Genomic DNA, 25,931 nt, shown 5'->3' with positions numbered 1-25,931 from the left:
TTTTTATAGAAAGCATACTATCAGTAGTTTGGCATTATATTTTTGTATTTATATGGTGCTTTATACCCGTCACAAGGCGCCGCAGCATTGACAGTAGGATGCTCCTCCATAGGGGAACGCTGGGTTACAGGACTGTTAAATTAGAGTGATGCCCAAGTAGGAGGATGCTTGTTGGCGTTCATGACGACTAGAGTGGTGCTTTGACACCCACCATTGGAATAAAGAAGAGTAATTGACTTAAATCATGTACTTTATTTATTGCAGTTTTTGGTTGGAAGTGATCGACGGGTGTGGTCGGATTGTGGACTGACTATGTGGGAAGTGTTGGCATGATGTATAGTGGAATGGACCTCTGTTACTGCAATCCTGTAGATGCGCTTATGCCAGAAATAGTGAGAGGAAGTCGCACATGTCTACTGGTATACCAGCCTTGGGAGGGAAAAGGTTCCACGTCTTGCATCCATTGAACTGAGGGAGCACATGTTCAATAGAGATTATTGAGGAGAAACAGAGGTGCAACTCACAAGCACTGGTTACCAGCATCCAGGGTGTATATACATAAGTCTACCCTGGAATCGACAGAAGTGAAGTACACTGACTACAAGGCACCCAAGGTGATCTCAATATAGTGCACCCAGTAGCACCCCAGAGGAGTGCAGTGGTGCCAAACAGCCAGAGTATAAACTCAATAGAATCATCCAAAAGTGAGTGTGGAACCACTCGACGAGAATATGGAGCACATGAAAGTAATATTGTTGGTCAGAGGCTTATTAGGAACATTGAGGGAGAAAAGGAATCCACAGAAGAATAGATGGAAGAGGAACATAAGCATTAGGGAGGACAGGCACAGGAGTCATCCTGGCCAAAATAGGGAAAGATCCTTTGAAAGGCAGTTTTACCCCCGCCTGTCCATCCATCCGGAAGGCCTGTGAGGAGGAGATTTAATAGAAAGAATGGATATCAATCACTGGAAGGTGTTGGGAGAGCCATTGAATGGATTTTAGTTGACCAATGGGAAAAGCTGTGGCTTTGCACTTATGTTGGTGGTAGAAAACTGGACAAAACTTGCCTCTTCAAGAAAACATTAAGAAATTGACTGGAAAGCGACTAATGCACCTCTGTTCTGCACCCAGAGCCTTATTCACAAAGGTAAAAACACACAGTGGTGTAAGTTTATGATTGTTTGCCATTCACAAAGGGATTTACAAGTGCAGAGTCTACACATATGAAAAGATAGGACTTTTCTGTCACTTAAGTTGATAGGCCTGTAGTTCCGGGGATCATTCCTGGAGCCCTTCTTATAATTGGGAATCATTTTGGCTCCTGCCCAGGAAGGGGGAATGGGTCCACCTGCAAAGATGCTAAAAACCATGAGAAAATATGGGTCCCAAACTTCTGGCTCACTTAGATATAAATCTCCTGGTACTTTATCCAGCCCCAGAGCTCTGTTGGGTCTAATTTCAGCTGTAGCAGCTCTAACCTCATACTCAGTGATAGGGGGGCCAGTAATAGTCTTAGATTTACAAAGCTCACCGTTCTTCAAACTTGTTTCCCACTGATTGACGTTCTCTGGTGGAACAATGCCCTCCCTATCAGCATATAGTGTGGAGAAATGCGCTACCCAATCAGTTGCCAGAACGTTAGTTCCCTTCTGGAAGACACCATCCCTACCTACTGTCTAAACTGTACTCCAAACCCATGAACGTCCCCAGCCCTGGTGGCTATAAGCGTCTTTTCCCATCTCGCCATATCCTATTCTTCTTCTTTTTTTTTTTTTTTTTTTCCCCAACTAGAAAGGATTTCTTATAGCTGGCCCTCCAAACTTGGATTGCAGCTCGATTCTGTGCTTTTATTGCAGTAGTTAGGGCAGTTCTAGCATCCCTGCATGCTCTGTTATACCATGAGGGAGAGCCCTCCTGCCCATAGATCCTCGGACAGCTAGAAAGAAAATATCCTTCAGTTCCCCTAGATGGATGGTTGTGAATAGAGCTAATCCATCACCTTCTAATGTTCCGAGCACAGTCCCCCTTTCCTCTCGAGGGCATCAAGGCTTGAAGTGAACTCACCATAAATGGCCACCATTATATTCGGAGAACCCAGTACAGTGGGCCATTTTACACTGTGCTTATTACTAGATAGATCATTCAGCAACCGCTCTATGTTTATCACACTACCTTCCCACCCCATAATACGAAGATCCACCTCAAGGCTGAAAGCGTTGTGGCCACTATCCAAACAAGGGATCACAGCTATGTCTACCACTGACGACCAGACCCTGACGTCCACTAAAATGTAATCGATTAAGCTTGTACCGGGAGCCCATTTTAAAAATATGGTTCTCGTCTTTGTCAGTCATTGTTCTCCCATTACATGACCGTAGCCCTTGCTTCATTGTAAAGGCAATAATTTGCAGGACTAGTGTAGACCATTTCTTAATTGGTGCCTGGGTCAACGGGGTATGTTCCAAACATTGTCAATTTCATGAGTTAAGGCTACCACATTATCGTCTAAGGGTTCATACTGACAAAATCCCCTCCCACGAACTTCAGCCTCTTTACCCCCAACCCCACCCCCGGTGCATTTGACATATGAGAGTTCAATACTTCTAATGTAATGGATCCTTTTCCAACCCTCCCTGACCTTAATTTCACATTATACAAATATATCATATTGGGCCCAGTACTCAAACCCACAAAATATCTGGAGAGGGGACCAAAAGGGCCTTGACTTCACATCGAAGGCTTGTGTGGACCCATATGGTCAACTGCCCAGAGGGACGGCCCCTGCCTCTTGAAACCACCTCCTTACTAAAGTTAACAAACCCGAGACGGTACTGTGGTTGACCCGCCCAAGTTTCCTGCTATAGACATATTGCATAAGAATCTATAAGCCTAGTCCATTCAGGGATATTAAGTTTGGCAACAAGACCCGCAATATTCCATGACAGCAGTAAACCAGCAGTCTGCATGCCAGTCAATTGTTGCCAATCCTGTTTTTTGTGACCCACTCTGGACTCATTACTATAATTTGGAGTTAGCACACCATTCATCATACTCATGGGACCTACTTCAGAGGGATTTAGGCTGAATCTAATCTCTTCAGAGCTATACACAGAGTCCGTAAGATCACCAGTCTCAGTTGAAGGGCCTGTGTCCAGGAGCCTTTTTCCAGCACTACCTGGACTCGAAGCCACAACACCAGGGGGCCCAACACCAGGGTAACTAGATCTATAGTAAAAGATAACCGTAGGTGGCCGTTGCATGCCCCTGCGACTTGAAACACTTCTTGGGCACCACCCACTGCATCAATCCCCTTTTTTGAGCAAGCTCAAGCTGGGATCCATGCTGAAGTTAGGCCATACAACTTCCCAATTCCACCCCTCCAACCTCAGCTGATAGGCCCCATACCCTCAAGCAAGTCAATCTACACCATCCAGAATATCATAGCAATTTATGAGTCAAAGGTCAAACTCAGCCCTTTTTGGGGCACGAGTGGCAAAAGGCCTTAGCATTAGATCTTGTGTGCAGTTAGTCCTGCTAATTGGACTCCGCGATAGCGGACCGTTATTCATTCCATTCCTAGATTTGTAAAAGTACCACAGTGGTAGTAAAGCCACATTGGATTTCTTTGCAGGTCATACGGGGGGGGGATGAGAGCAGCTCTGTACAATGTGAAGGGATCGAAAGTTAATAATAACTCAGTCACCACTTAAATCCTTACAACCAGAGTCCACCGAGCCCACCCGACCTGTATTAAGAATTTCATTTGCCATACAAGGAGGAAGATTCTTATGAGTAGCAAGCCAGTTAATACATTTGTTACGCAGTTCACTTTGGTCCTCCTGCAGCTGTGGTACCCCTGCTAGAATAGTCACATTGGGGCAGGAGGCTGGCAGTAAATTGATCACAATTTGGTTCTTCCCAGAGGTTCGGCGATCATCCAGTTCCAAGTTCCTCCCAGCCACCTTAGCTGAGACTGACCCATTATCACGTTCTGTCCCCCTAAAAGATGGATCTTAGCAACCATCATTAACACTTGCTAAGGAGCATCCCTTGGATTTAATAGGTACTCTCTCTAATGTAATATTCTTTGGAAAAGCATCTAATTTAGGGAGGTTTGCAGAGGAGTCACCTACAAAATTCTGGGCCCCCCTCCTCCTCTTATGGATGGCATATCATGTGGGGAGGTAAGCATCTGTTTATGTAGTGATACAACAGAGTCTAAACCTTTTTTTAATGGCCTCAAGCCAGCAGAATATGGGACGAAGTTCCTTTAGCACAATCTCTCTGAATTCCTGTATTAGAAATTCCATAGGGTACTCGCTTTCAGTATGGTGTTGGTCTAGCCGACCCGTAACTGTGACATCAGAGTGCTTGGGGACCCACTTCATTTCCCATTTCTATACCTTGATTATTATCAGTTATCAGGCTAGGGTTTTGCTTAGAATGATGTGATTTCGATTTTGAAAAAGTAGTGTGCAGGCCTCTGGAGGCAGTCTTAGGGTGCACCCCTTTGGTTTTTTGTCTGCACAACAAGCAGCAGGAGTGGTTCGGACCAAGTTAAGACTAGCGTGGCGGACCTCCCCCACCTGGTGAGGGTCCTGGGGCTTGTAGTCCTGCCCCCAGCTGAGTCCTGTGAGTGTTCCGCGAAGTGGGAGTGGCACAGACCAAGTTAAATCGCCTCTGGGCGTGAAACTAGCATGGCAGATCTCCCCCATCTGATGAGGATCCTAGGGCTCCTAGTCCTGCCCCCAGTTGAGTCCTGTGAGCGTCAAGAAGTAAATCAGTTCAGTTTAGTGGTTTCTGAGATAATTGTTGGAATATGTTGCGTGTTGGGCTTGAAATGGTTAACAAGCTTAAATATTTCTTAAGTTAAAAATAATTAATTATTTTGTGACTCTTGTCAATTACATTTGATTTATTTGACAGGAAAGTTGTTTGCAGATTCATGGAAGGGCGCCAAACATATTAAGAAAACAAAAAAAATCCTTTCATATGGAAACTGATTCAATTTTAACTACACTGGTGCTATCACCACTAGTGTAACATTATAGATACTAAAACTCTGTTCTGCATGGTTTTGCATAGAACGTGTTTAGATGCAGCATCATTGGGTCCCTAGAAACACTGGAGTCTTTTTGTCACGTGTACAACACCAAAGTGTGTACCACAAAAGTTTTGGTAAGACACTGACCACTCCCTCCTCATCCAAATCTACAGACAAACGCCCCACTCCTTTTTGCTCTTTCAAACTGTAAATTCAATTTTTGCTGATGTCCATCTGTGTGTCATGAAACCATTCCTTCTCAAAACTGATTATTGAAAATACATATTCTCTCCTCTTTCACTGGTGGTGGTGGTGAACTCCTCCCTCTCAAAAATGTTCTCTGGTCTAAACAAAAGTCTTAAATTGGGTGAAACCACCTACCTGAATACAACATAGGATTGACAAATATAAGAGTCTGTCCTTAAGTCTTTTGGCATAACCAGTGCTTGTTTTCCCATAGTTTTTGCAAGACTATTTCTGTGGGGCCTTCATTAAACTCATTAAATAAAAAAAATAAAAAAACTTGCTAAAATCAACAATACACATTGCCTGGGTAATCCCTGCCCTTAAGTGATCTACTTTGTGTGTGGATGTGCTCCGGAGCACAATGCTGTCATTCACTGTGACGTTTTCCAATGGCAGAAGTGAGCTTGCCCATTGCCCTATGTTGTAGTGAGCAGAAGAAAAACGTGACTGATACAATAACAGACAACAGATGGAGGGGACAGAGTGAAAGCCTGAGTATGAATAATTTTAATAAAATCAAAATGTCTTGCTTAACACCAGATCTTTAAAAAAAAAAAAAAAAAAAAAGCAGTGCTGCACCCAGAACGGCCTGATAATTGCAGATCTATTTATACTCCAATTTCATATTGCACCTTTTTAACACTTTCCACGCTGTATTTACACCTTAGTGCTATCTTCAAATAATGCAGTTGACTGTTACGCCCATAGTCACACTGCATAACATAAATGAGGATGTCCATTAACTCCTTTCATGACTGCCATCTTTTCTGAAAGAGTTGCTACACTTTGTAAGTGTGTAAGTACTACGCCTGACTCCTTTCACAATGTATCCACTTTTTTCAGCTGTGCTTTTTAGTTAGTCTGTGGCGTCACTGGGCTGTCTTTGCCATGTGTCAAAATATTTAATCTTTTCTACCAGTTTTCTGATGATTCTCACTTACGGGTCAAAATCCACCAGTGATGTTACAGCAACAGGTTTCACAAAGCACATCATCTAAGACAATTCTCCAATGAGTCCTGAATTGAAGGTCTGAGGAGGATCTCCAACAGTGGCAGGAATGTCCATTCACTAGAAACTCCCAGTTGTAGTAATATTTCAAACCAGCACCGGGTCTGTATTCTAACCTGTTCGTTAAACACAATCATCAAACAGCAGTAAATACTTGTAATTTCAGTTTTACTCGTTAAACTTAGTACAGTGTTTTCCCCACTAAATATTTTTCAGCACATTATGCAGCGTCGTCTTTTTCCTCTTTCTAAAATAAATCAATGGCATCCTGTAAGTCCTACCTACAGCTACAGATGTGTACAAAATGCTTCACATGGGCCGCTTGTCCGATTCGACAGATATCAGGGCAGCCACTAATGTATGCTGGGTCTTGCTTCATCTTAAAGAGCATATTTGTATTTCATAAGGCCTATATCTTGGAAGTTTGTTTTACAAGGCACCATATCCATATTGTATGTGCAGTAGTAACACACCACATTCACCTAAATGCGCCCCCCCGTGTTTCCCTAAAAGTACAGATATCTGAAACAGCAAACTTCAACCTGGGTTCTTACCCTATGGAATACGGCCCCTGCCCAACTTGGAAGCACAGTGATTTTTGTGGCAGAAACAAAAGTATCAGTTTACGAAGAAGACTGACAAATAGAGTGAAAATTCACAGTAAATCTTACCATATTTTAGGTGAAATGTCCATTATGACTATGGCTCAGTAACTAGTTCTAAGTATTTGTTTCTTTTATGACTGAATGTACAAGATATCAGTGGCAATTCAGGACGTCTTCACGCTGTAAATTAATCTCTTGCATTTTATACAAATGTTAGCTGATAAAGGTAATGGATTTTTTTTTTGCTAATGTAATGAAGAAACAAGGCTGCGACAGGGCAGAGTTTTTAGCAAAATCAGTCATGCCTGTCGCTAATATGCGATCTTCAGCATATGGAGTTCCTTCACACAAATTATGTTTGCATTTTTGCAATCAGTTTTATTGGACGGAACAGAATATAAAGTATGCAAAAAGAGACAATATTAGTATACTTAAAGTAAATGTAAATGTAAATTAGCACTTGTATAGCGCACTACTCACCCGTTAGGGTCTCAAGGCGCTGTACTCATACCGCTATGGAACCCCTCCTGGCTTTTCCCTGTGAGGTGCCCACTCCTGAGCACCCCCAGGGTGAAGCCAGGCATCCAAGCGCTGTTGGGGCCGTTGTGGAGATTAAGCAAGCTATTGCCCAGAGTTGCAGAGTGGGACCCATGAATTAGATTAGGCACCGAGGCGAGAATTATCTGGTCAAGGGGAATTGAGCCCAAGACCTGCCGAAGCGGGACTTGAACCCTGGTCTTGAGCCAGATCTCTGCTTCAGGGTCTGCCGCTCTAACCATTGAGCCACACTTCTCCACTAAATGTAATGCAGGGATGATACCAGAGGATCCATAGCATTTTCTTAGTCTGAATGGAAGCGCATCAACTCCCCACTCACTGGGCATATTGATTAAGGATACAACTTTTGAACATGGTAGGAAGCCTATTTGCTGCTTTCACCTTTTTGTAGGCCATAAAACCTTCTGTAGTGTCGCAGTGGCTTGTGCAGATAGTCTGATAATCATTGAGAAAAATAATATCTAAGTGAACTTGAATTTTAAAAGTTTTATTTAAATGGTTTCTGGCTCGTATTCACTCACATCTCATGCAAGCGTCATAAAGTCAAAGTAAAGCTGAGATTCGCTATACACAAATGCAGACAAAAATTCCATAAAGTTAACAGAGTTGGTATAGGTTTTTTACTCCGTCGAGCGCAGGGATGAGCAAAGCTGGCTTGTATATGCAGTGATTGAGATTTTGCACAGGTGGCGGTGTCACCGGTAGAGGGTGTAAGAAGAAAGCATTTGATGTGCCAGGACTTTTAGTCTTACATTTGGTTTTAGTCGTCTCAAGTTCTGGGCATATGTGTTTCTGCCAAGAAGGGCTAAAAATGACAGCACTTCGTCAAGGGAGTAGAATTGTTCTGAATCCTGCAAGGTTGACTAATTTGCAGATTGGACAGTTTTTCCAAGGCCGAGCAACCAAACATGAAGTTCTTTGGAAAATACTTGATTTGTAAGTTAGTAACAATATGGTAAAGTAGCTAGTGATAAACCCTTTCTCATATGCGGAAAATATATAGTCATATCTGGCATTTAGCCAAGATGTTGGATCCACAGTTTGTGATAAGGTAGCAGTTATTTCAGATTTTTCCTTAAAGTGATGAACACTCTGGTATTCTTTGTCTGACTGCTGTCATGGCAAATGCATTGAAATGTTTAACTATATAGTTGTAATTGTAGTACAAAACAATGACATTTTTGTACTCAAAGCAATGCCTTCGAAATTGTACAGGAAAACAGCATCTCCATTTCGTAGCACAATTTTAACTCACTTGTCAAGTAGGTAATCCACCTTCTGTAACAACTACTATAGACTGAGGAAGGAAGTTGTGATAAAGGGTTGGCATTAAGTGTGTTCAGAGAACTTCAGACGATATGGTGTTCCTGTTTGGTGCTATTTTAAGTATGATTGTTCCAGATATGATAGTGATGGCTTCAGAATGACATTTTATTGAAAACCTGGTTCTCCATACGGTGTGTGTGGGTCTAACTATGGTACAACACCATTGTCACAGTTGCAAAGATATGAATGCCCACCTAGAGTTGTGACTAGCCGTCTCCTTTAATAATTACTTCAAATGGGTATTCAAATAGTAGAAAATACAAATTACACAATGAAATGGTGCTGTCACAACAGAATGTTAAAATCAGGGCCCAACGCTATCTATACTGTATCCTTTTACTATCACTGAATAATAATGAATATGTCCACAATATGTGCACAATCCTGAAACAAAAAAATACCTTAATAATGAATGTAGGAGAGCTTTGGAATCGTTCTGCAGTGTTGCCAAACAAATGTCCCACGGTTACTACATTGTAAAGTTGAAAATCACAAACCTTCTGCCTAAAGTGATATACTTTGTAATCCGTATGTAACGTTTACTGTTTGTGACCCTGTGCTCACAAACACTGAAAAGAATCAAAATACAGTCAAAAATGCACCGTATTTTGTCAACTGGAAAGAAAAGAGAACAGCATTTCAGAATTCTGAAAGGGAGTTACTGGATTCAGAGAAATAAGACTCCGTCCCGGGTTTAGCATAGTTCTCTGTCAAATAAATGTGCCTTCTTTATGACCTGGGCACCCTATAAGTTTAAGTTCAGTGATGTCTCACACAAGTGGTTGAACCTTTGAGAGAGTGGGTTGGGAAGACTTCCGTCTGACCTGCGTCAATTGGTGCAAGCCCACAGTCACAGAGGGTTTGGCATATAACACGCAGGTTTTGTTTGGGCGAGCTGACCGGCAAGTCAACGGAGTGCAAGATCACCACAAAAGCAGCATGGCCAAATTAAGAAGAAAACAATAAAAAAAATTATACTGTCAGGGAATGTGCTCACTAGTGAGATTTGCTTACCTGGGGTCGTAGCATCAGTTCTTGAGGTAGTCCACCACCAGTCCCTAGTAAAGATTAGAGAAGGCTTCAAGTCACTGGGTCTTTGTCTGTGGACTCCTTAGGTTGGCTCGTGGCTTCCACACAAGCAAGGCTAGCTACCATTAGGGTAGATATATCAGTAAAGATTAATCTGGTGCTTTAAGACTTGGTCTTAAGAAATGGAGTATGTTTAGATCTGTTTTGGAAGCGGTACAGCAGCACGGTCCATGCTGGTCTGTATCCAAAAGGTTTACAAAAGTGCCGTACAGATTTCAGACATGTCACTATACCAGTGTTCCCTGAAGACACAGATAAAATCTGTTCACCTTGACCTTCTTTGCCTGCCCCAGTGTAGGTCAGGGGTCTTCAAACTAGCCCCCCCCCCCCCCCCCCCCCCCCCCCCAAGGGGTGCCTCAAGTGATCCCAGGGAGGGAGGAGGGGGGGGGAGGGAACCAGACTCTGGCCAAAAGAAGCATTATGCAGATAACAGTGCTTTGTTTTAAGAAGAAAATAATTTGTTGCCTTTTTAAAAAGGTAACAGAAATGAACCGCAATGTTTAAATAAGTCTAGACATGTTTAAACATTGCCAACTTAAATTGTGGAAAATTCTGATGGAGGACCCAATGATTTCCCAAGCCTCTCGTCCCCCCCCCCCCCTCCGGTTAAAAGTTTGAAAACCACTGGTGTAGGTGAATGAGAAGACCATAGCTCCGCCTCAAGTGGAGTGGCAAAACATGGGTGTACCTTTAGTCTATGTATGCAGTAGCCTAAATTGTATTGTGGTTAAAAAGCTTTTGTGTTTGTGTATTTACAAAAACCTATTTTACCATGTGTCTTATTTTACGTTCATTGAGCAAGTTTGAGGTGGTCTTTTGAATGCAATAAATTAGCAGATCATCTGGAAATATTCAGTAAGTGGTTGGTTGAACCTTCTATTTATTTATTTTTAAACTTAAGATTTACTGATAAGACAATCTTATACTTGCATAGGATGCCATGCATAAGTTTGTATACAGAATACTGCTGTGTTGTACACAGCCCATTCGCTCAGTGTATGAGAGGGTTAAGTTGACTTTGGAATGGACTAATGGGTAGACATAACTTTTAAAGTATTAACCCGTTGCAGTCTAAACCTTGTAATGACGCAAATATTCAGTGAAAGTATGTATTGCAATAGTTTAATGGTTACTGCCTGATGCCTTTTAAGTGGTAGAACTGGGACCGCTGCCTGTTTTTTAATGGTCTTGCAAAAAAATGTAATTATGCGATCTCAAAACTGCTTTATGTGTTACATGTCACTGTCATAGTTGCCTTTTGAACAACTTCTCTATGACATCAAATAATGAGTCAAAGTCTTGGTTATGTCGTAGGATAAATGTAAAAGAAAATCCTATTTGGGATAGTAAATTGTTCCAGTACATGCTGTGACATACTAATGGAAACCTGAAGCTCACATTTTGTTTCCTTTTGGTGTGTTTTATATATGCTTAAAGGTGTTGTTTACCATTTCCATGCATTCTCAGATATATATGTGGGAGACTATGGCTTTCACTTTTTGGGTGTGCGCGGTCTTGCAGTGGTACTAAGTGTAGCATAAACATGGCCACATTACGTCTCTGTATACCGTTAAACACGCAGTATACAGGAAAATCATAGCTGACAATCTGTTTCTTTTAGGTATCCACATATGGATCGGAATTATCTTCAGAAGCCTGTCGAGAACTTGGTTTTTCCACCAATCTACAATGCTGTTCCTGTGACCTTCTTGGCCAGTTCAGCCTGAATGGTATTGAGCTATTTTGTAGACAGTGCTGTCAAGAGGAAGCCAAATTCGAATCAAAAAAGGTTTGCTGTGTACAATTGCTTTTTTGTCGTCATGTTAAAAACTGTTACTTTTTTATATTTGAAATTTACTTTTCACAGATCTCAACCTTAACAACTTGCAAATACCCTCTGCTTGCAGTATCTTTTTTTATTGGCTTAGTCACAAAGTGCTACTTACTTAATGACCAAAATACATACTAAATTAGTGATCGGAATGTTTACCTTTAGATTCATCATTGATAGTGTGATAGGAGCAATACTTAGATGGGCAAGCTCCGTTGTTCTATAGAAATTTAATTAACACCACTTTCATCGACTTACAAAAGATAGTGCCCGTTTATGAATTTATGACCGTTTGAGTATAACCCGAGCTGCACTTTATGATATTACTAAAGAGCTGTTGTCCTTAGCTTTTGTGTATACCTTGAAAGGTAGCATACTTCTTGTAGTTTGAAAGCGCCTTTTGATTGCAAATGATGAATAACCAAGTTTTTAGTAAATGCTTTGTCTTAACAGACATTTCCTCTCATGAGTTACTCTGGCACTTGGAGCCAACATTTTGGGGTGGCCAATGGTTGCTTTGTTTTGTCATGGTTTTTGTAAAACATTGTTTTAGAGAGACATTTATAAAAATGTGACCTATCCATGCAGTAGCAGCCATTATTTTTTTAACTAATGAATTATGTGTTCAGTGCATTCATCTGAGTTGAGAGCGACCTGGTAGCTGCGTGTGCTGCAGAACTCGCCAACATAGAAAGAATATCTAAAAGCAAAACTAGTTTTGTTTGTAGCACTGAAGCAAAGTTATTTCTGTGCAAATGTGGCTGAAATTGGCTGGCTCATTGACACTTGCTGTAGTTTGGGGGGGGCAGCCTTTACAATGCAAAACTTAACTCGCTGTGCCTTTACCAAGCGTTTGTTACCATGCACTTTTTTACCACACATATACCTTTATCACGCATGGAAAGTCTATTTAGGGTAAGTGTGTGTGTGTGTGTATGTATGTGTATGTATATATATATATATATATATATATATTTTTTTTTTTTTTTTTTTTTCAGTTTAGGTTAGGGTTTTAGGTTTAGGGTTGGGTAGGGGTATAAGATAGTAAAGGTATTTTAGGGTTGGCTAGGGTTATAGGGCGGTAAAGTATTTTTAGGGTTTAGTGGTGGGTAAGTGTGTTGGGTGGTTGAGGTGTTTTTAGGGTTGGGTAAGAATATTGGGTGGTAAGTGTGTTTTCAGGGTTTAAGAGTGGGAGTGGAAATTGGGTTGTAAGGGTATATTTAGGGTTGAGGGTGGGAGGGGTTTTGGGTGATAAGGGTGTATTTAGGGGTGGGTAAGGGTATTGGGTGGTAAGAGTATTTTAGGGTTATGGGGTGGGTAAGGGTATTGGATGGTAAAAGTATTTTTAGGGTTTAGGAGTGAGTGTAAAGGAATTGGGTGGTGAGGGTGTTTTTAAGAGTTTAGGGGTAAGTAAGAGTATTGGGTGGAAAGGGTAATTTAAAAAAAAAGCAGGCCTTGAGGCATCTCACCAAAAAATATGTTTATATATCATTTACCTTGATAATAACGACCTTAAATAGACTTCCATGCGTGGTAAAGGCATATGCATGATTTTGGGCCACGTTGTAATGTCATACAACCTTTGGAGGAGGGGGTGCAAATGAAACCGCAACAGAACAATAGATGACGAGGGCAGGTAGAAAGGCCATATAAGTCATCATGTGATATATACTGTTTGTAAAACCGAAAGATATTTGATTACACCAGATCTAAAAACTCTTTCCACAATATCACTGAAGCCATCTACTAGGGTTTTATTGATCTGGTAAGGCGTACATTGTCCTCAATGAACAAAGCTGTAGCTACCTTTGAGCATTTTCCTTATAAGCGATGATCGGTTTAAACAGGGGTCCTCTCCCTTTTCCACTTGACTATCAAATAACATTGGTTCCTGTTCATAGGCACACTTTAGGTCTTTGTAACTACAGAGTAAGGAGTCCAGACCCTTTAAAGCTCCGGTACACAGGTTAGTGCACAGTGTCCATAGCTTTGTATTTGTTAACTGTCAATACCTATCTCTGTTATATCTACTTGATCGTCTTTGTATTCTATATCAACTTGTTAAACTCAAAAATAGATTGCCCCAATAATGTCAGTTTTCCATATTGAAGGGAAAATAACCTGTTTTAGAAATTTAAGTTTGTGGTGGCTTTTATCTTATCTACCACTGCTATTCTGTTGCACAGTTGCACTGTTGTAGGTGTGAAAATACTAAGCATGGGCCAGTTTAGAATGGAAGTTTGTATCTTTGCATAACAGAAATATGCAATTAATCGTTTATTAGGTTCCCTGTTTGTTTGATCCATGCTGCTTTTGGAAAAGGGACCACAATCTTTAACAGCTTACTTCATTGTTCCCAAGAGAGGTTCTTCCAGTCTCTCATTTTAATAGAAAATCTTTGAAACCAACATTTTGTCCATCTGATTCCATTTTAAATGTCACCCATCTAAACCTATAATATAAGCTTATCATGGTAAAGCTGCCAAATCACAAATTGTACAATGCAATGACTTACTGGATTGGCTCCTTTGGCCGAGCTGCTTTGCTGACCAGAACGCTTTGATAAGCCTTTAAGTTTATCGGGCAAGTAAAACTAAACACCAGTGCAATACTGTAGACATCCATGTTTTCCATGAGGAGACTTGCTTAGGCTTTTGTGAGGCCTTTTATTTCAATTCACAGTGCATTTGTCTGTAATTCTTATTTACTTTGACCCAGACATGAAGGAAGCTAACCTTAGACATTAATTGTAATTGACTTGCTAGGCAGAGTTTTGTCCCATGACTGGGTATTCCATGAGCAGACTCGCTGGCCTCCTGCGCCTGCATCATAGGCAAGGTCAACTGAGACTATGGTGTGATTGGCTGCGTAAACATAGGGATATCCCATTGGAATCTACAAGGCAATTTCTTTATAAGGTTCCTTTACTGAAGGGGAGGTTGATTTTCTGTTGCAGCCTTGATATGGGTTGATTTGGATGGTGGACTTGCAACCCAGAATGAGTCTTTACCCATTATAACTTCACCTTGTTATAGGTGTCCTTCCCTGAAATCAGAAAGTGTGTTAATATTTGAAGCACTGAATACAAAGTTTACCAGTGTTGAACATCTACAGTATCTTTGTACTCCAAGCATGGCGCGGACAGCAATACAATGTATTCATAGCTATAGTTATAAGGATACTTAAGCAAAGACTGCCTCAATTGGGTGCTGAGTTTGAAAGGCTTCCATTCTCTCACTACATTCCAAGCATAGGGATCAACTTTTCAAGCTTATTCACCAACGACCCCCCATGTCTGACTGCACAGCTCTGTGCATCATGTCATCCATAACGAGTAATTTGGCTGGACTGTACCGGCTAATCTAAAGGATGTTGCTTTGGTGGTCTTGCAATATACTGTTTTTACCCCAAATGCTACCCAGAGCCATATTACTGTGCATTTCGATATCTGCATATGGCTCTAACAAAATTCAAAATAGAATCTGATTTTCTGATACCTTTGCTGAGGCACTATATTACCGGTGCCCTGATTAGTGTCTCTGCACATTTTAGAATTAATATTCAGCGTAGCTGTAGACAAACTTGACAGCGCGAAAAATCAGAAATAACTTCAGGCTTGCCTTTGAAAATCGTATACAGAAGTTCAACAAAATCCTCGCTTTTAGAAAGATAATTCAGCTTTCTCACTCAACGAGTTAAAAAAGAACTTGAAAGCACAAAACCCTGAGCTGTGTCATTAGGGAACAGTCGAAGGCCTCTAACCAATAACAGGAATAGATGAATCTCATGTAAATCTCTGCTCTCCATTATTGTGTAGTTTCTCAAGCTATGGATCACTTGTCCTAAATGGGTATGGTTATTTCATTGTGATTTTCAAATTGTTATTTTTAGTGCTACATGTTGTATTAGTGGGAGAAGAAATCTGTGATGTTGTAAAGAACCAACAGCAAAAGAAAGCAAGGATACATGTTGAGAATTGGTGGGATGTCTGAGGAAAGTTAGAAATGGAGGCTAGTTGGCCCTGATAGTTCTCAATTATATGTTTCAGTGTAGCTGTCTTGATATATGCAACCCGAATGACACTTGGTGCAGTTGCTATTTTGTCAGCAAAATAAACATAGAAGCTGCAATCTTGCTTTTAAAATATATTTGCTTTGTTTTGGGGTTTTTCTTTTTTTGTTGGGGGGCAAAGAGGGAGCTGGGATTGATAAATGTTTGAAGAATGGGGGAATGGCCAAAGACGTCAACATGGCAGTTGCAATTTAGAAGTGCTCCTTATCCCCTCCACTGCTCATCCAAATACATAGCCATCGAAGCCCCAAACCTGCCCAACTGCCTCTCCACATAACCTCTAGGCACCCCGCTTGCTGCAGCAATAGCTTTTCCTGGCAGACTCACTTGCCCGCCACCTTTTGATAAAGAGATGCCCGGCTGGAACAGAACTGGCGACTGGAGCACTCTGACGGCACTCCCGTGAGGGAGGGCTGAGAGTGGGAGGGGACGGCGACCGGGTCCATGCTGACAATCCTGTACTGTCATTGCCAGGGGAGGATCCTTCCTGCTCCGACAACTATCCTGCACCGCCGACTGCCCTGGAGAAAGGAAGACCAGTCATCCGTACACCCAGTGCCCGATGCAGCTGAAGGAGTGGGCCCAGACCTGCCAGGTTAGAGCAACGAGGGGTGGCACAGCACGGCCGAGGAGGGTTCCCTCCCCCGTGTGGCTTGCGGTGCCCGTGACTGTCTACCCAGGATCTCCACCGACTCCACGGCGGTGGGTGAGGACTGCACGTGCTGTGCTTCAGCCCATGCTGCCATTCAGCCGTTGACTGGCCCTTGTAACTGCAGCAACGGGACGACCTGCGGTAGCTGCATCACCCTCACCATTGGACTGCCCATTTCAGACCTGTTGTTGGCGCAGATTCCAACCATCATTTTCTTTTAGCATCATATTGCAGGCTCCCTGACTGGAGTGACCTACACAAGCCAGGAAGGATTGGGGGAAATCTCTAGGCTTGTAGGGTCCTCACCCACATCAACTCTGAGGAGCTGAGACCACAAACTCTTCTTTCCCCACTTACTCCAGTCCTATGCTGAACCCACTTATAGAAGAGTCCCAATTTGAGCAAAAACCTCCAGACGAAGTAGAAACACATCATTCTTACTGAGAGAGGAGCTGACCCCAGCTGCGAACCCCACCAATTCCAAGCCAGCATGCAGAAACAGTGAGATTTTCCCAATAGGTCCCCGGCAGTTCCATTGACCACGGAGAGATGGGGTCAGTGTAGGCATGCCTCGCCTACCAATCACTGGTCCCAGCTACTGACCATATACCCCAGGACTGGGGCAGCGTAATGACAATACAGTCACTGGGTTTGTCTCCACAGACTTCACTCAACTAATCGCCCATACTAAAGGTTCCCTCGTGTCTGCCTGTTGTGGAGGGCGCTCATGCTAACCCAGTGAGTTCTCAGGACTAAGAATTGACCTTCACTCCACCATCAGGATCTAGCCTGGACATTTTCACCTAGGATATTTAACCTATTCGATTTGCCGAGACCAGTGGAGTTTCTCAAGACACATTGCAAAAGAACCTAGATCACTAACTCTTAGTCCTAGGTCAACTACAACTCTCCACTGGTTTGGCTGCTTGTGCTGCTGCAGCGACTTGGCAAGTGGGTTCAGCCCTCCCAAGAAACATTGGGCAAAGACAATCCAGCCTGGTCGGCTACTGCGCAGTTACGTATGGATCAGTACACCACCAGCCCTTTGACCACCGTCCGAGAGGGAATCGCCTGTCCCCATCAACTACCTTAATACCATCCTCCAGGCAATTCTGTCCTCTCAACTGACAGTAGAGACCAAAATAAGTGAAGTATGATAAGATGTGGCCCTACTTCTACAGGATTTCAAAACACCTCATCTAGGATCACAGAGGCAGAGTCTCGACTCGATTGTGGAAGATGATGTGACCACCCTTAAAACTCAAGTGACAAACCTATTTGCCTGAACAGTGGATCTCTTTCATTGTGCCGAAGACTCGGAGCGTCTGCTCAAATGTGGATGAAGCCCTGAAGAGGTTGTGGTCCCCAGGGCTCCGAAATAGACCCCCTTTGCACTTTTTATTATAGCCCCAGGGAGGTGGTGGTGGTCTCCAGGACTGGTGCACCCTGGGGCATTAAAAAGACTACGTGCAGCAGCCCACGCTTCATGGGTTTTTTTTTTTTTTTTTTTTTTTTAAATTTTCACCAGATCCGCCGTGAATTGGGGTGAAAATTGTAATTTATTTATTTATTTTAATTATTTTTAAATTCCACCACCAGAGCTAAGATATCAGAGTCTCTGTACCCTGGCCCCTTTTTTTTTCCTTTTTTGTGGGACTCGACTGAAGCAGGGTCCCAACATGGCTGACAACACTTCCTTGTTGAACTGTTGTCAGCCAATCAGATATCAGTATGAGATGGGGGGGGGGGGCAAATTCTTTGCATCCTTATATATACAAATTTAAATTTCCTTTCATTTCTTTAAAACTACTGAACCGATTTTCACTAAATAACAAAAAGGCCTCTTCCTGGACCAAATTCCGTCCAGTGGTTTTGGTGCCAGCGCTTTTAAAAATCCCTATGGAAAAATGAATGGGGAAAACGTGTTTTGGGATCCCCCTTTTTTCTCAGCCGTCGCTTAGCAGATTACCCCGTAACTTTCCAGACAACAACTGCAGTGACGTCTTTTGCGTTTTGGAAAATTTAGTGACTATCATCAAATGGCGCCGTAGTTATAAGCAAAACCAAAAACTATTTTTCTATAGAAATTAGGTCTTAACTATAACTACTTAGTGGCTACTGCCAATAGGTAATATATATATAAAATTAAGGCATCTGGCACTAATAAAAACTGTGTGTTATCATAAAGGGGAAAAAAAAAATGGTTGAAACATCTAGGAACCAACAAAAGTGGGTATAACCATGCTTTTGGAGCTCTCCTAGGGGACAGGAGGTTACCAGTGGAACAAAAGGGAAAAGAGACATACAACCTGGACAGAGAAAGCTCACCCACCGTGATCATTAACCTTGCATCTGTTCTTTGTACTCAATATTGCTTTGTTTTATTTCTTGTACAGGGCTTATTTTGTACTAAGTGAGTAAATTAGGTTTAACTTGTATCAATCAGTTGCACCACGAAGTTCATGTAATTAATTTTAACACCCCAAAATGCCAAAAGTAAACAGTACTAAGCCAAAAGGTGCAGCTGAACACTCCGTGGATTGTTTTCCAGAAAGGCCTTGTCCATAGTTCATTAAAACGCTTTCTTAGACCGAAATCTGTTTTCCTGTGGAGAAACCCTGTGTAACAGCTACATGTTTTTAAATCTCTTTCAGACTGACAGTTTTTACGGAACTTGCTTCAGTTTGTTCCATATTGGTATAGGAAGTGTTCTTTGCTTCCGCTGTGATTTCCTACCTGAGTTGAAGTGGTGCTAAATTCAATTCTGAGCGTTCATTTGTAGTCGTTTTTTGACAAGTTATTTTTTGTCTTTGGGTACAGTGTAACTGAGTCAGAACATTGAAAGTAACCACTGCAACACTGAAAGTCATTCGTTGGGTTGCACGCTCTGATTTACAGGAAGAGTCAGACCTGTTTGCCACATATTGAATTAAACCACTTTTTTTAGCCAAGGTGATTACACTTTGCACAACGAATGTTCTCTATCTGACCTTTTGGTAACTGTTGACCTAAATGAACGTTTGAATGTGGAGTCGGCCACGGGATAGATGCCTCTTAAAATCAATAACTGGCTTGGCTGTTTCTTGGGTGAATAATGTTGTGGTGTGGGTGAGTCTATGAATGCACTGTCTGATTGTACTGTTCCTTTTTTTAATTAGTCTTGTGACCGTAGAAAAGTAACACATGAATTGAATGTAGTGTGATCAGTGCTAGTTTCATTGTTTTGCCAGTGTGTGTTTTTTTTAACTACAACAGAATGGAAAGAGGTCTGCGGGTGTTTCAGTGATCGTGCCTTCCAGCGGTACCTTCCCTTCATACATGTCCCACAGCAGTGCAAGTGCCTGCTTCATCAAAGTTCTAAAGTTTGCTGCCAAGGCTTCAAAAAGTGGAGAAATAGCTATTCAAACTCAAATGTGGAGGGATCTCTGGTGCCCTTGTTAGAAATAAACCTAATTAGTGAAAAGCCTAAATTGAATCCAAAGAGGTCTGGAAATAATTGAGAGATTTACACTTCTCCCTTGACCAACTTCAATAACGTCAGTTTTTCACTGATTACAAAGAGCATGAACTTCAACCGGTGTTCGGCTCTCTGTGCTATCTACTGCAACATGCAATTGATGGCTTTGGAGAGGGATATCTCCTTTATCGCATTTAAAGAAGATTTAAACACACCCATCCTGTACTTGTCTGTAATTTTGCCGAAACTGTGAATGATTCTCTCTTGCTCGGCATTTGGAAAGAACTGAAAAGTAATCCGAGTTAGGCTCGGTTCCACTGCCAGGATCTCATTTAGACAATTACATGTGAAAATCTGATAATCTCTGGTTTGCCCCAGACTAATACAGGACATCTGCTTCCAACATTTAGCATTATGAGGAGGATTGTTTGTCTTTTTTCCGTCAGCATATGCTTCTCAAGAGACCAATGCAGTTTAACGTGAAAAGAAACAGATTACTTTTTTAACTGGTACAAGTTTAAGCAAGTTATAAATTAGGCTCATATATATCTGACTTAAACTGGATAGGTTCAATGTTGACAACTTATTCTCATAGGAGAAGAAAAAGTTATCTGTCTGGTTTTCACAGGCTAACTAGAAAGTATTAGATACTTTGTACTTCTTTCTTCTGCCTGGTCTTGGACCTAAACATCAATGCTCATTCCCTTACTAATTTTCAATTACTGTCTAGTGATAAACTATTAATCTAATAATGCATCTGAAAATGGAATGATTTGATTTTTCCAAATTAATATTTATGCAGCATGCATATATCTAGTTTTGTAGCAGCGTTTCTTTAAAATAGTTTTGGCAGAAAAGACCAGCTAGTGATAAAGAAATAATGTCTAAATATAGAAGAATAAAGCATTGAAGAAATAAAGTACACTATTCGGCTTCATTACAGTCCTGGTTGAATTTGAGTGCATTGAGAGGAGGGTTGCTTTCCTGTTATGGAAGTTACAGGTACACAGCAGTAGCAATCGTATCACATAGGATACAGGTAAAGTATACTGAAGTGTTTGCTTGTAAGAATTTAGAGATTAAACCTATTTAGTTTGAACATTTCTAAGATCTATATCAACATATACTGTGTAAGTGTTTTTTGTCTTCCCAGATCGCTACAGATTACCAAAAATAGATAATGTTTTAATAGATTGTCTGTCTGTAAAATTGGCTAAAAACATGGGATTATACCCAGTATCCCACAAAGTTAATGTTTATTTTTTTAGTTTGATGTTTAGTTTATGATTGTACACACTTGAAAGTCAAGGTTATCTACTTCTAGCTATTAGAAGCAATATTTAAGTTAGAAGTAGCAGCTGCAACCGAGAAAGCTGTGGTGAGAAAGTATAGTAAAGCACAACTCTCACTTATTCGCCCCATGATGGAATTTGTCTGGGGCATTTCCAAGGCTGCAGTTTATACATAAATTAAAACAAGGTAAGATATTTGTGTATAACTAGAGAGAGACTGTAAGTGTGTGATGTTATGTATTTGTGATACAGTATTGCAGTTATTCCCTCTCTGGTAGCAGGTGACTATTGTATGAAGCAGCATGTAAAACATTCAGGTAGAAAGTAAGCAACATAGACTAGAGGGCGCCATGATAGACATGGTCCAAATTGAAAAAGAGGTTATTGAAGTAGACTGTAGCAGCAGGAAAGAGGAATTGGACTGAGGTATTGATATGTTTTCAAGTCATTGGTACTTTTACAAAGTGAATCTATTTTTAAGCATATATGTTTTATACTTAAACATTTTGTAGTTGATGCATAGTCATTATTTCTGCAAAATGCATCTGTTTGTCACAAGCCATATAGTTATTACAAATAAGGCCGTTTGTTGACGTTTTGCAATATAAATAATGGATCAACAGAAATTCAGGTGAATAATGCCGTGTTTGGCAAGGAGGAGGAAGGGAATGCAGCTAAAGAAGTGCTCAGAACTCATGTTTACTCCATATTTCATCATAACAATTGAACTGCATTGTGTGAAATCTTGCAATTAAAGCACAAACATGATGGCAAGAATTCAGGCACTTAATTGTGATGCAAAAATAAGTTGTGAAAAAGTAGTATTGATATGAATGCAGGACCCACAAGATTGTGATCTAATTCTTTCTTAATCATGGGCCTGTATAATTCATGAAAACCCACGGGGGCCATTATGCTGCTTATAATGAATGACTAAGGGTTAATACATTTTTTTGTGTTAAAAGTCGTGGGGTTTGGTGGTAAGGGTGGGATGGGATAAATTTGAGCTAGGAAAGGTAAATAGGGCTCTGGATGCCATGGTAGGTTAGAGAGTCTAACCATGATCAAGACCAAACGACTTTTGGTAAGGAAACCATAGACAATTTAGTGCTCTAGGGCTGCTGAAGTTAGTACAGCCCCAGAAATGTTAAAGCATCTAGTAACACTTAGAGGTGAAAAACATTTTTGAAGTATTGAACTAAGATAAAACTATAAACGATGACCACCTTTCTGAAGAAATCCATAAAATATTGCACAGTTTATAGAGATCTTTCAAGAACTGTCAAATTCAAGGTTGGACAGGTGATAGATGCCATCATAATTAGTTTACCAGCTCTTAGTTTTGTTGTGGAACACACAAACCACTTAACATGGGTTATGGTCCCAATTCTTTATTTAGGGCATTAATTACCTCAAACGTAGTATGATTAGTGGACGCAACCTAGAAAGGTGCTGATTCACGTTAAGCAATGGTTAACTGTGGAATTGTCTTCCTTTGATAGTCATAAGAAAAATAGATGCCAGGCCTAGTACCCTATTTAAAGTTAATTCCTCTTTTAATCTATTTGTCTTTATGTAGATGTGTGTAAAAATCCAGAAGAGCCATCTGAATTGTTGCAGATAACAGCCTCTCGTTCCTTCATTCAGTACTACATTTTTGGTACTGTGATTGAATTCACTCATGAGTCAAAAAGGCTTTATCCCCAAAGAATACCTGCTAGAGCTAACCCACATCTTGATTGACACAGTCTTCAAAAGTACATCTGAATGTTTTGCTTTTGGGGTTACTACCATCAAAACTGCCAAAGTTTGACAGGGGTATCTGTGCCAACATTAGACATGATATGAAGTAGTTTGGAGATGAGGATAATTTTATAAGAAACATAAAATGAATTCACACGACCACTGTGGTAAATAACAATACTATGTTGGAAAGCTTATCTGAGATGACATGTCCTCTTTATCAAGGACCTCTTAACATCTTGATTAAATGAGTTGATAAGATGTAAATGAGGGTGGGGAAAGAACCTCATACAGTATGACAGCGTTATCATCTACAGTTTAGACAAATTGACATTCCAAGCTATTCAGCACATGATGTTGACTTAATGGCTTCCTACCATACCCAAATAGATCTCTGTCCTATAAACATTACACAGTGGACTACAGCTGAGCCGCTACTGGGCACACCCACTTACAAATGATCTGGCTTATATACAATTAGCTCCCAAATTGTAAGTTGTATAATGATGGTTTTACAGTTTAAAAGCTCAAGATGACAGCTGCTAGTCTGCAGAATGTGGCCCAGTGGTTTAAGAAAGATAGTGCTAGAAACTCTGTTAGGTCACCTTCAATGGTCACTTGACAGGAACTTTTGTTACTGACTGCAGGGTTGGCATACAAGAGCTGGTCAGGCTTCACAGCAGACACAGTTGTTTGAGTTGCTGGCATTTGCTCGACTCTGACTCCTTTATACTGCATATCTTGCTAGTTCGATTTAACTTAAGCCACCTTTGATAAAATATCTTCATTTTTCAACATCATTTTATAAGTGAGCCTCCAAAACAAAGTAAAAAATCTATAATGCAAACTAACTTGCTCAGGAAAAAAAAGAAATAACTAGTCAAACATCCCATCAAATCTCAAAAACCTTCTAATGTAGGCTTCCAGACCTCAAAAGGTCAAAGAGCAAATGAGCGAAGAAGGAAATAAAGCAAGTGTCAGATAACATGTTCTCCTTGAAAGTACCCTCTCCCAAACACTCGATAACACACCACACTGTATATAAATCAATCCTTAAAGTATCAAACCTAGGAACCCCTTGGTCCTGGGACATTTCCTTATGCCCCAAAGAATTCAGAGAGTCTCTGGCTGAACTACAGTCTGTGAAGTGGAAAATGCTACCTTAATACAACACTTGGAGTTTGGCAGGAAACTAAATAGAAGCCTCGAAGTTGAGAACCAGCGTCCCCTTTTAGTCATCTGAACTTCTACCCTCCTCTTGTAGGTTAAGCAACTCGGGTCTGCGAATATAAAAACGTTGGATAACATAAAGCGAAGACCCTCTTTTTAGAAGTGGATCTCGTCACTGCTTCCCTGTGAGAGGGCTCACCAAGTGCCACAATGACTGTTTCTGGCCTTGTGTTCACAAGCCCTTTGTTGGTATCCCAAGTACCCCTAGGAGCTGCAAGATCATCTACAAGGACCTGCTCCCTCAGGAAGCTATACAACTGGCTAGCTATATTTCTCCTTCAGCTATGGATGGAAAACCTGCTACCCTGACCTTAGCAACAGTTCCCTAGTGTTCACCTCTTTCTCCAGCCTTCACAAGCCAGGACACCATCTGTCACTGATGATACCTTAGTCTGTATGGGAGAAACTGAGACGAAAGAGTCATCCTTATCATTGCCTCCGTTGGTGGTGTATTGCTTAAAAGTTAAAAGAAATAGTATGGGCTCCATACCACCAGTTATTTTTCAAAGCCAGGGACACTTAGAGAAAGCTGTGCCTTTATTGAAAGGAACATATGCAAATGTTATATTGTTAGTCGAAAGCATTTCCAGATCCAGATTTCCAGGTTTACTAAGCAGGATGATGTCTGTGTGTTAAGAGGATGTCGATTGGGAAGTCTAAAGGCTAGACATTTCAAGTGGTATTGAGTTGTCCGGACCAATACAGAAACAGAGCTACCAAACTATGTTGAAATCTTTAGGCTGTCCAAACTTCGAATGGCTGTTTGCTGTTATTATTTGCATGTGATTAGGCACCCAGTGATTTCTGATTAGAATGCTATGAGGCTTGGAAATCCTCATAACACAGTAACTGTGTTGTAGGTTTATGACATTTAGAGATCTACATGAACAGCCTTAGCGAACAGACCACACGGTTTATAGTTGTAGAAAAAAGAAGTCTAAATGTCCTTTAGAGTCCATGAGTATGCGATATACACTTCCAAAACGTAAATAAGGATAGTTTCTGTAACATTCTTCTGGCAACATTCCCAGTAATACATGGTCGCTTCTCTAGGTGCCCTCTACTATACTGTAGTTGAGGGATGCAGGGGGTCAGGTTGAATGCCTAGTGTAGGCTCACCAGCAAGCGCCGTCCTTTTGTGCTGAGCACATTCTCAGCCCTCCTGTGATGCGTATCTGTCGATGCTTCGCACTTGGTCCAGGTGGACGGGGTTCCAGAAACTCGTGACTCCGGGAGTTGGTCTCACACACAGGTGTGTGTCAGTTATGCCTTGGCTCTGGCGTCCCCTTGCTCGTTGTAGATTTTTCTACACATTGGACAGTCCATTTTATTTTCTTTCAAGCAGTGGCTGCAGCTCCAGCCTTCTCGGCTTATTTCCAGTCTGGGGTGTTTCAACAGCAGTGCAGTATCACTTCTAGCAAGTGCCTTCTCAGATTGTGCTACAGAGTTTTCTTCCCAAAGTGCATAGTTTTGCATTCTGGCTATTGAGATCCGGTATTAATGGGAAACTGCAACTTTTGTTGAACGCCGGGGCCCAGTCATGAGTTGTTTTTATTTTATTTTTTTAATTCAAACTGTCCAACTTACCAGTAAAGCAAGCCTTCCTTCACTGGAGGGTGGTGGGGAGCAAGAGGGTCAAGGCAGTTGTATCGGAAAGGCACAGGCCTCACACCTCAAATGGGGACGAGTTATTGCTAGTCCGATTAGGGGCCTGTACTTCATAGACACTGACTGGCTGTGGTGGCTGCGGTAGCAATGCAGAGTTCTAGAGCGCAT

The 25,931-nt window shown here is 41.3% G+C and overlaps 1 protein-coding gene across 1 annotated transcript in view; it reads left to right on the top strand.

The window, feature by feature from the left end:
• Positions 1-25,931, top strand: part of SELENOF (selenoprotein F) — a 75,970-nt gene that overhangs the window by 769 nt on the left and 49,270 nt on the right. The window contains exon 2 of the mRNA XM_069232303.1: positions 11,501-11,668. Within this exon, the coding sequence (XP_069088404.1) occupies positions 11,501-11,668 (168 nt within the window). The remainder of the gene's footprint in view (positions 1-11,500; positions 11,669-25,931) is intronic.

This window comes from Pleurodeles waltl, chromosome 4_2 (genome assembly GCF_031143425.1).
Source record: "Pleurodeles waltl isolate 20211129_DDA chromosome 4_2, aPleWal1.hap1.20221129, whole genome shotgun sequence".
NCBI lineage: Eukaryota > Metazoa > Chordata > Amphibia > Caudata > Salamandridae > Pleurodeles > Pleurodeles waltl.
The sequence above is the reverse complement of the archived record's forward strand: the minus strand, read 5'-3'. Positions and strand labels throughout refer to the sequence as shown.